General features: G+C 32.6%; 1 protein-coding gene across 1 annotated transcript; it reads right to left on the reverse strand.

Moving 5' to 3' along the window:
- Positions 1 to 8,285: 8,285 nt before the first annotated feature.
- LOC124918652 (E3 ubiquitin-protein ligase ORTHRUS 2-like) lies at positions 8,286 to 11,304 on the reverse strand. The gene is made up of 9 exons (XM_047458696.1): positions 10,805 to 11,304; positions 10,085 to 10,620; positions 9,873 to 9,998; positions 9,693 to 9,795; positions 9,539 to 9,600; positions 9,353 to 9,455; positions 9,143 to 9,278; positions 8,828 to 9,045; positions 8,286 to 8,752 (listed from the first exon to the last, which is right to left on the reverse strand). The coding sequence occupies exons 1-9, from the start codon at positions 11,246 to 11,248 to the stop codon at positions 8,531 to 8,533; spliced, it is 1,950 nt and encodes a 649-aa protein (XP_047314652.1). The 5' UTR covers positions 11,249 to 11,304; the 3' UTR covers positions 8,286 to 8,530.
- Between the last annotated feature and the right edge of the window lie 476 nt (positions 11,305 to 11,780).

Consider the following 11,780-nt stretch of genomic DNA (forward strand, 5'->3'; position numbering starts at 1 on the left):
TGAACAATTTATAAATATCATTATTAGTAAATTTAAAAACATATTAATCAATTAAAATTAAATAAAACAATTAAAAGATTAAACCTTCTTCAAGTTGCTCCAATGATGCTAAACTTTCTTCAATTATCACAGCCTTAGTTGTTCGTTCCCAATCTTGGGTACAAATAAGAGCCTCAACTATTCTCGGGGTTAAAGAAGTACGAAATGAGTCAAGGACGCACCCTCGGTACTGAAAGCCGACTCAGAAGCAACAGTTGTCACAGGTATAGCAAGTACATCACGGGCCATCTTTGCAAGAATAGGAAATCTCCTTTGATTATCCTTCCACCAAGACAAAATATTAAAATTCTCATAATCATTCTCAAGTGGCTCTTCTAGATACTTATCCAACTCATATTTGTTCCTTTGAGCATGATCAAAACCAACATCCATTTGAAACCTTGAAGTCAACAACTTTGCAAAATCCATAACTTCCCCTTGACGATTCTCATTCCTATTTTTCAATGGACTATTTGAAGAGGAACCTGTTTGCTTATCTTCTTGAGGCATTGAAGAAGTGTAGAGCTTGAACATTTCATCAATAAGAAGCTTCACATTCAAATTCAAGATTGTGCTTTTGGTATCATCAAAGCAATTACGCACAACCCAATCAACTAGATGCATCTTATGCCTTGGATCAAGTAACATAGAGATAAATATCAAATAATTGATGTTAAGAATGTCGCCCCAATACTTATCATACTTCACTTTCATTTGTTGTGCCATTTTTCTACATCCTTCATCATCATTTTTGCACAAATTAGAGATCTCTAAACCAATGGCAAACACACTTTGTGCACAACTATTACAAGTGACATAACGAGAACCGAATAACATCAAAGTAGCATCATAAAAAACCTTCAAAATTGGTAAGACCACCAAATAGAACTTTTTCTCTTATTATCACAGATAGAACTAGAAGAAGAAATATCACTAGACGTAGGATGCTTTAGTGATTTTTGACTTGTAGAAATAGGTATTTCATTTCTCTCAGACATAGATTTTTCACTCATGTTTGTAGATTTGAATATTAGTAAGATCTGCAAATTACAGCAACAGAAATAGAAAACATATACTTAAACACTAAGAATTGGAAAACATATACTTAAATAGATACTGGAAAACAAATACTTAAACACTATGAAGTAGGAACTGAAAAACAGATCTGGAAATGGAAGAAGCAGAAATGGAAAATAAATTTGCAAGTTACAGCAGAAATGGAAAACATTACTTACAAGTTACCGCAGCAGCTCCAGCTCCAGCAATTTGTAATGAGGATTTGAGAAACAGACAGATAACTCCAGCAGCTTCTAATGACTGGAAAATGTGAAGAAGAATAACACCGGCAGCTTCTAATGACTGGAGAAAGAAAAATGTGAAGAAGAAGAAAAGAAGATGTGAAGAAGATGAAAGAAGAAGAAAGGAGAATGTGAAGAAGAAGAAACAGATCTGAATCAGAAAGGTAAGAATTAAGAAACCCGTTTGAAAGGGTTTGTAATTTGTGAACAGACAGAGGAAAAAGAAAAAAGAAAAAAAAAGAAAGGTAGAGAGAGAGATTTAATTATTTTATAATATTTTGTTTTTAAATTTATTTATTTAATAAATTTTAAATATCATCGGATCGGTTTCGGGTATCCGATTTTTTTTTGCCCGATCCGTATCTGATCCGGAAATCCGGTAAAAATATCGGATCGGATCGATATCCGAATTCGATCCATCGGATACGGATTTTTTCGGATCGGATTGGCCGAATCAACGGATCGGATCTTTCGGATCAGATTTTTTGGCCACCCCTAGTTTGCGTGTCAGGAATTTTTTATAAATAAAATATTATTTTTAAAATATTTCATTGATTCTTTACAACTTTTGAATTGATTTTTTAAAATCCTATAGTTTAAATTAGTAAACATAATTAATTTAAAAGATTATTTATTTGAAAACAAAGTTGTCAATTGATTTTTAAAAATCAATAAAAGTTGGCATACGTATACAAACGTATTGACTATAGTTTTATTTTAGTTCGTAGTTTAGTGATACTCGGGAAAGGTTTTGCGCTTCATCTTCCATACCCGTTTAAAAAACCGTCTCTATTTATAAAATTGTCTTTTGAAAATGGTTTTATAACATTTGAGTTTTAACCAATTATTCTTCCGATCCTAGTCATGTTTCAAGGTTTTAGTGTTATTTAAAATATTGAAACAATAATATTTAAAATGCTAGTACCTATTGCTGATGACAACTATGGAGGATTATACCTGAAGAATAATAGTCATTTTAAGGGTGTTAAGGTTTAAAAATAAACACCAAACATGCCGTAGTCAAAATATTTTTGGGGAAATATCTCAAAAATATTTTGAAATCATTTTCTATTTTTTCGGAATTTTTAGAAAATGGTTTGGGGTTCCAAAATTACAAAAATAATTTTGGGTTTTGAAAAGTAGAACAAACAGGTCTTAGGACCAGAGTCCTAAGTCTCGGGTTCGTTTTTATCGATCGGGGTTCAGAGACCCTTGGTCTGGTTGTTGAGGACTCTCGGTCCTTGGCTAAGATTACTTGTCTTGGTGTATAAACACATCGGTCCAGGGCTAGCTCTGGGCTAAGTCTTGGGTTAACTTTGGGCTAAGTCCATTGGTCCTAGGTTTGGTAGCTCTCAGTCCCAAGTTTGGGATTCTCATTCCTAAAGTTAGACCTCTCAGTCCTAAGGTTAGGGAGTCTCGGTCCCAGGTTTGAGATTCTCGGTCCTAAAGTCAGATCTCTCGGTCCTGAAATTCAGGAGTCTCGATCCCAAACTCAAACATCTCGGTCTTATGTCGAACCTCTCGGTCCTAAATGAGAATTCTTAGTTGAATCTCTCGGTCCTAGCTCAAGAACATCGGTCAAACCTCTCGGTCCTATTGAAATTCTCAATTCTAGGTCTCAATCCTTGGCTCACAAGCCTCGGTCCTTAAGAATATCAAGGTGCAAGTTTTTAAATTTTTATTTTTTTGCTTGGATTCTTTTATGCAAGGGTTTGGGTAGTTTCACAAAGTTTCTATGAACATGTTGATCATCATCTCAATGTATTAATCGACCTAAATAATGATCAATTTGTTCAAACTAATTTATGATCAAAAATCGAGTTTTTGATTTTAAAGTTATTTTGAAGTGTAAGGAGATATCCAATAGCTTCCTTATACTACATATACTTGATTGATCCCTAAACAAGAACACTACCTGCTTGTTTGAACCAATTCAAAAACACAAAATTTTCAATTATTTTGAAAATTTTGATTTTAATCAAACATGACTAGGATTGATCAAACATGATTCAAATAGTTGCTCAACATCATTACAATCATGTTGGAAAGCTTTCTGGGCCGTGATTCAACAAAATTAATCTAATAACAACAAACCCAATTTTTGGATTTTTAAATTCAAATTTGGGCTTTTGTTATTAAGATCGATTTATCGGTTCTATTCTATCCAGATAGTATTTAAATGATCCTAGGATCAAGATTCAACCATAAAAAAACATAAACAACAATCATACAAGTTTATGCAATTTGAAATGTAAAAAATTCAAATTATAAATATGAATTAGAGGGTGATTAGATCTTTACCAAAGATTGGAGAACACTCCTTAGACCTTAGGGAAGCTATTGGGATGCTCAGATCCAAGCTTTTAGGCCTTATCCAAAGTTTTTAAAAATTTAAAAACTTAAAACTTTAATGGCAGATTTCTGAAAATCGACGATTGAAAGGTGAAGAGTCGATCTCTTGCCTTCGGATCAACTCAAGGGAGCTATTTATAGCTGCCTAAGGTCGTTTGAGACTCCAAGTGGACTGAATTAGCCAAAAGTCATTAATGGTGTTTTGGTTGTTTTTTCAAGTTAGTTGGAATAGGGATAAATCATTCATATTCTTGTAGGAGAAATGATCAGGCTTTAAATCAGCCTATCGAAATGTTTGACTAAGGAGGGAGTTCCAAAAAGAGAAGATCAAAGATGGACCTTTAATCTTTATCTTTCCGTCGCCGTGGTCTGGCTAACGGACGTTAGTCCATCCGGTGCGATGCACGCGCGCTTCTCCTCGGCTACGACGGGCTACACGTCTGCTTCCTGGGCGCTAGATGAAAATCGAGCGCTCATCTGATAGCTATAATTCATATTGTTGCGGATCATTCGGGTTTCGGCTGTACTAGATTACTTATATATATTTTTATTAATCCTTAAGTGTTTATTTGAAATTGATTATTATTTCACCCTTTTGGTTTTAATTTTGATCTTTTTTAAATACATAAAATATTAAAATAAATATGGTAAATGTTTTACCAAACTTTTTTTAGGATTAAATAAATAATTATTTTAGATGAAATGAATGGAACAATTCATCCAAAATAATTTATTTTTTTTCCTTAATTTTTTCTAAAATTATTTTGAGATAATATAAGTAAAACATGTATCCCTAATAATTTTGTTTTTTATTTTGGCTTTAACCCTTTATTAATTTGATTAGTTATCACAATAATTAATTTTAATTAATTATTTTAATTTTATTTATTAAAAATAAATAAAAAAATAATTTTTTTAATATCATAAATTGGAGTGTAAATTTTTAGTACTTACAAATATTATTAATTTAATTACTGAATTTCAGGGAATTAAGAATTAATTATTGAATTTTAGACAATTTGTCAATTAAATTTTTTTCGACATAAATTTCAACCACATTTTTACAACAATCATTTTATAATTTTAAATCAATATATACCTATTCAATTGCACATCATCCTATTATTAATCATATCCAAGATAACTTATTTCAAAGAAGAAGAAAAAAATGCAATATAAAATAATAACGGTCAAATTGTCCATTTGAGGCTTCTTAAAATTTTATACCTATCTTTTAAACCTCACAATGTGAGGTTTCTCATTATTATAATTATACGAGGTTTTGTTTTAATGGTTTCAAATGTTATTAATTTATAATTTATATGACATTTATAATAAATAAAAGGTCGATATCACTAATTTAACGACTGATTTGAAGTTTCTCATTATTAAAATTATACAAAATGTCGATTTTATTTTGTTGCAACAAAAGCTAAATATGCAACATTCCAATCCAATGTTAATTCATGGAAAAAAACAAAAAAAAAAAATCACTGTCTACACAAGCAAATTTTTGATAAAAAAATGATAAGATTAAACCCCAAACCTATTTGAATTTAATAGTGGGCTCGAGATTTGATGTGTATTCAAATCATAGAAGTAAATCTAGTTACCATTGAACTTTGTAAAATAAAATGGATCAATAATTGAAAAATATTCTTCTAAATCTTAAAATTTGAGACTCATTATTATTAATGTTATACAAAATGATAATGATTTCCAACGCCGTTAACATACGATCAATATCATTAATTTAACTACCAAATTTCAGCGAATTGAGAGTTTTAATTATCGAATTTCAGACAATTCGACAATTAAATTTTTATCGACATAAATTTTAACCTCATTTTTACTACAATAATTTTATAATTTTAAATAAGTATATACATATTCGCACACCATCCTATTATTAATTATATCCAATATAACTTATTTCAAAGAAGAAGAAAAGCTATATAAAATAATAATGGTCAAATCGTTAATTTGAGACTTTTTAAGATTACATACCTATCTTTAAACTTGCAGGAGGTTTTGTTTTAATTGTTTCAAATGTTATTAATTTATTTTTTATGTGGCATTTATAAATAAATAAAAGGTATATATCACTAATTTAACGAATGATTTAATATTTCTCATTATTAAAATTATATAAAATGAGATTTTGTTTTAGAAATTTAAAACGATATTAATTTATATTTATGTGACATTTATAACTAAATAAATTAAAGCTCACTAATTTAACTATTAATCACATTTTTTTTCTAATTAGTTATTAGAAAGAAAAATGTTGATACGAATCAATTTGGTGCATTTTCCTTCACCCGAGTCCTCTGTCTCCACCAACAGAAATAGAAGAAAAAAAACTTGTAATTTTAGTATTAATAACACTATTAATGAAATTTATCCCTTTGAATTTAGAGTTAGTTTATTTTGAATATCCACTTGTGAGTAATAATGCATTTACTTCCCAACACAAATTGTCTAAAATGTGAATTTTTTATAAGTCATATGGACAAAGTTTTTATTAAATCAAACATGAGAGCTTTTCATCCATCCTCCACCTGCCAAACCACATAATCTCCATTCCAATGATTTCAGTTTGGAGTTATAATCCTTATTCTTGCAGCCATTTTCTTCCTCTCGATTACTTCACATCCTTGTTAGATTTTTCTAAAACCTAGAGACAACTCAAATGATTTCGACAATTTATCTACTTTTGAAAGTCAGTTACAACAACTATTTTTTCCCATAATATTGTGGAAAACTGACAAATAAAAGAAGAAATAAAAAGAAATAACACACTATTAAGGAATTTGATAATGTAGTTCGATCGAATATTACATCTGAACACTAAGACTATCAATTAATAAGAAAAAAAATACAAATATTGAGTGTATCAAATCAATGTGAGGAGAGTTTCTTTTATAGACTAAGAAACTTTATCACTCTTATCATCTTTTAATATGAAATTCTAATTGTGGATAGAGTTTTTATAATATATATTAAAAAAAAATTCTCACTCTCATCATCATCCGATATGAGATTCTAATTGTAAAAAAACAATGCATGATGCTGGAATTCATCATTCATAGACAATCTCTCTATTTTCAACTACAAACAATCTCTCTATTTTCAACTACAAATTATGTTAATGGAGACAGGGAAAAGCTTAATTTTTTCTGAAAAAACGACAATGTTTGGGAGATTTTGTGGACATGTTCAAGAGATTTTTGTGCCCATTTTGGAAAATGGACGGGAGATTTTTAACACGAACATCACCATGTTCAGGAGATTTTTGTGGCCATATGCAGGAGAGAGAAAAATATCGAGAAAATGGCCATGTTCGGGAGATTTTTATTTCCGAACATTACCTTGTTCTAGAGATTTTGTCCTAAACATGACAATGTTCATGAGATTTTTTATCCCGAACATAGACATGTGTTCGGGAGATTTCTGTGGCCACATGTAGAAAAGATAATTTTTTTTATTTTTTTGGATAAATTGGTCATATTCTTGAGATTTTTTTTCTCTTTTCTGTACAAGTGACAGACTACGTCAGATTCATGACCTTGTTTTCGTTCTCAAATTCGTTGACCCTATCACGGCTCAAAAATATATTAATTAGTTAAAAAAAGAGCGAGATTCAAACTTAAATCAGGGTTGTGCCGCTGTATAACGAAGTTACATTCATTATATTATGGACATTAGGAACAATGATCTTTTTTATTTATTTATAAATGTCATCATAAGAATTAAACTCTTTTGGTATAACTTTAACTATAAGAATCTCAAATTGTGAAGTTTGAAAAAAAATCTGAAACTCAATTGATTCCCAATAAAAAGTCACAATTTGACATTTCCGACGAAAATAATTGTTTGACGATTTTGTTTGCATTTGAAAAATGCTCCTAACCTTTTCGGGGAGAATCGCCGCTAAATTCCCCACCCCAACATTAGTATGCGACATTTTGGAAACTTTCAGTTTGCTTAAAAGACCGTCGATAATTTTAGATCACGAATCTTTCATTTTTACAGTTATGCGATATCATCTCAATTTAACATACTTTAGTTTCCTTTTCCAGAATGTTTACTATAACTATTTGCATAGAAGATTTAGGCGATAAAACATTCTCGACATTAAAATCGAACTTTATAAAAATAATATACGAAGCTCTTATTGATTATCTTAAAGACTAATTGTTTTAGAATATTTTTCAATAGCTTTTATTGAAGGTTCAATGAACATTTTTCCATTTTATGTTGATTTAAATTTCTTGATGAATTTTTTTATGGGAAATTGTTTCTTTCATGATCATCAACTCTTCAAGAGGATTATTATGTTTTTCGACTGACTCTTTCACAATCTGTTTATGAAATCGAGACCCTCTTAAAAAAATTGGCGTTTCCTAACGTCGCAAAATTTCAAAACAATACAAGCACACAAATATGAATACAACAAGTTTGACCTAAACACTAAACTTTAAACCACAAATCTCATTACGAAAAAGGTGCATCCATTTAAGAAAATAGTTCATAAATAGATATATCAATCTAAGAATTAACAGCAAAAAATGATATAGTGAATAATGGCATGTAATGTAATGAGTAAAATATTAAAGCCTCACATAATATTAAGAGATAATGCAATGTTACTATCATTTCCTGTCTATATAGTGCATACCATATTTCTCCATATCCAAAAACATGTAAACAACAACCTCATAAAGGACAACAAAACAGACCTTCTACCAAAATATCTCACAATCTAATCTTGTTGTCGTTTCCATTCACAATCAGTTGCGGTTGGGTTGTGCTGTTTCCTTGAATGGCCTCGCTTTTCTCTACACTATAGCTTCAACCTTTGCCCGTTTTGATGGACGATCAATCACCTCGGGGTCTTTCAACTCATCTTCTTCGCAATCATTCCCCAGAGATTCGTCATCATACTCCTCTTCTTCTTCTTCCTCTTCTTCCTCTACAGCTTCTTCCTCTACAGCTTCTTCCTCTACAGCTTCGGTCTTTTGCTGGAGAGCCTCAATTACCATCTGCAGATCCCTATTTACCTGCAACAATGAACAAAATCATCAGTTTTTTAAATTCAAGCCCGAGATTCATATGGAATGGTTGAAATTAAATACCTGTGGGTTCTGAAGGAACTCAGCGATGTCATTTGGACACGAGGGGCATTTCATTATGTTCTTCTGAGTGCGAAGGCTCCTCCCTCTTGCACTTGTGCGCTCTCTTATGAATGACTGCCCAGAAAAAGTGCCTTCCAAGCAGCCTTTGCAGAAATTGTGAGCACAGGGAGTCGTTAGAGGAAAAACCATCACCTTTTTACAGATAAAGCAACTCAGTCCTGCATATTACAAGTATACCGAACTTAGATGAATGATTATTAAACCAATACTGCAAACAAAGATAGGGAATCAAAATTCGAAAAAAAGGGATCACACCTTTTAGAACTTTTTTGTTTGCCTTTTCACCTTCACAGGTTTTTCTGATTCTCTTGCCTTTTGTTCCTTCATCAGAAGCCGATGGTTTTTGGCTGGCAGGAGGCGGTTTTGTCCACTTCCAGCGACCATCTTCGTTCTAAGAAAGTCAAAAGGGTCAAAAAATATTGAACCATACTAGAGTAAACTAAATGATTGGATGAATTTACCCACATTATAATCCCACATAGGGCTTTCTTTCCTCTCGAAAAGATTAGTGGCCTCTTTCAGCTCAGAAATGTCAGGGAGAGGCCTAACAACATCACCTCGTACATCACTGAAATTTCACAAGGCAGATGTCACTTGAGGAAACTATTCATTCTATTTAGAGAAGAACATAAACATGAGTCAAAAACAAACCTTGTCCATGGCGCAGGTTCGTTATCGCATCTAACGAACAAGTACCGACAGACCTTGAACCCCTATTATTGGAATATAAACTTAAATTATTATAGACAACACTTTCATTAAAAAATGTACAAATCTCATGACTTAGATTCGTGACCATATTTACCTGTTTTCCCTTCTTTTGCCAGCATTTCTCTATCCTGTATACTCCATCGTATCGTAAAATGCCCATTTCTGGAGCATATGATGACCGCTTTTCTTTATGAGACCTAACCAGAAACATAACATTGAGTTTTCTTCCTAATAATTTATATATGATGAAATTAGGGAGAAATTCAGTTCTTACCGAACCACTCGAACAGGATAGCCCTTTTTACAGCTAACGCGCAATGCTTCGTTATACTTTTCAAAATTTTGATCACATGATTGGTCCTTATTTGTTCTTTTATTTCCAGATAAATCTCTCCCACCACTGCATATAATTTAGAAGAAAAAAAGTTCAAAAAAACAAAAACTGAATTGACAAGAAACAATAATATATAAGGAAAGCCAGCTAACCTTCCGGTATAAAGAAACCATTCTCCATGATCTTCATCGTCTTCGTATCCACCAGAAAGCACCACTGATTGTGCTCCATATTTAGATTGCCCACTTATACCAGCAACAGGAGGAAGATGAACTCCCCACTGCCTGCACTCTAAACGACATCCCCAACCTTCACCAACCAAAACCCCTTGATTTCTTTCTGGATCATTTTCAGCAAGAATTGGACCAAAGTGGTCTGGTGCTACAGTCACCTTTATCCTCCCACTTGCAGCATTTGACATCCCAGCCCTTTTTGCTCTATCAGTTGTATAAGCCTGATCTGGTTTGTCCTGGTTATGCACAAACTTTGGAACAATCTTGGGCACATTGGAACCATTTGATTGTGCCGCCAATTTGGCTGATCGGATGGTATCCACCAATCCCGAGTTAATACGCGGTTGACTAATCATACTCTTGGGTATTATTGTTCGGCACTTTGCACATGTTTTCTTTCCTTGTCCTGTCCATTTCTTGAAACAGGTTAAGCAGAAATTGTGACCACATGGTGTCTGTTCAAAGAAGAGGGCAAAATCAGCATTTATACATACAAATAACAATCTTCTAAAGCTATATTCTCCTATTGCATACCCTAAATCAAGCTTTAAACAACTATAAGAGGAATCCAAATCACTTTAATAAGCCTGTAAGCTACAAATTCGACACAAAAATGACAAAATATGATGTTATACATACCGATACAGGCCTTTCCGGTACTTGCAAGCAAAACGAACAGTTAACATTCTCTTCCAGAAAGTTCATAAGTCCTTTTCCTTTCTCTTTTTCTCCATCAGAAGAAGATCCAACCTTTCCGCTAAGTAACTGTTGCCGCCTCCTCGCCTTCTCATCGTCCGATAGCGTCGAATCGGCCTCAATCGCACGGATCGCAGCGATTAATCCATTAGAACCGTCAGTAACTCCGGTGGGAACAGCTTCAGCGTTGACGTCGGCCGGCGCCGTACAGTCGGGACACTCCCAACGAAGCGTCGAGTGTAGATTTTCCGGTAGGGTTGAAAGGCAAGACACGTGCCAAGGAGTGACGCACGTGCCGCATGCAAGCTTCTGTTCCTCCGATGGCGTGGTTTTGCAGACCATACAGATACCTTCGCCGTCGATGGGAAGTTGAGTGATCGGAGCCATTGGAAGGAAATCTTGAAAGAAATGGAATGGATTCAAAAACAGAGAGAAAGTCAGGCGATGATGATGATGATGAAGAAGAAGATTAACGGACGGTGTATTTATATATATATGATGGGAGATAATGGGAAGAGGTATTAGGGTTTCAAATTTTCAAATTCTTTTTTGGAAATAAATTTGAAATATTTTGAATTACATTTCAAATTGTTTTTTCCACTTTTTTTTATTTTTTGAAATATTATTTACTCTTTATTATAATATTTTTAATTTCTTACTAAATAAAATACCTTCTATTGACCAAATTTATTTATTGCTGTTTGGGTAAAATTGGTCGTTAATTTACTAATGATATTTTTCGAGTAAAATATCCGCAAATTTCACATTTTTTATAACTATATTCATAATTTGCAACCTAAATTAAAAATATTGTCGACGAATAAACTTAACATCAAATCTAGCAAATCCCTAATATCAGTTGGGCGGTTTGAATCGTGGGTTAATATCACTATTATCTTTTTGTTTATGTTTGCGACGG

This window comes from Impatiens glandulifera, chromosome 1 (genome assembly GCF_907164915.1).
Source record: "Impatiens glandulifera chromosome 1, dImpGla2.1, whole genome shotgun sequence".
Taxonomy (NCBI): domain Eukaryota; kingdom Viridiplantae; phylum Streptophyta; class Magnoliopsida; order Ericales; family Balsaminaceae; genus Impatiens; species Impatiens glandulifera.

Coding starts and splice junctions, on each gene's coding strand:
- LOC124918652 (XM_047458696.1), bottom strand. CDS start 11,248: ATGGCTCCGATCACTCAACTTCCCATCGACGGCGAAGGTATCTGTATG. Junction 10,621..10,804: donor TACCGGAAAGGCCTGTATCG/GTATGTATAACA, acceptor TTCTTTGAACAG/ACACCATGTGGTCACAATTT. Junction 8,753..8,827: donor AGTTCCTTCAGAACCCACAG/GTATTTAATTTC, acceptor TCATTGTTGCAG/GTAAATAGGGATCTGCAGAT.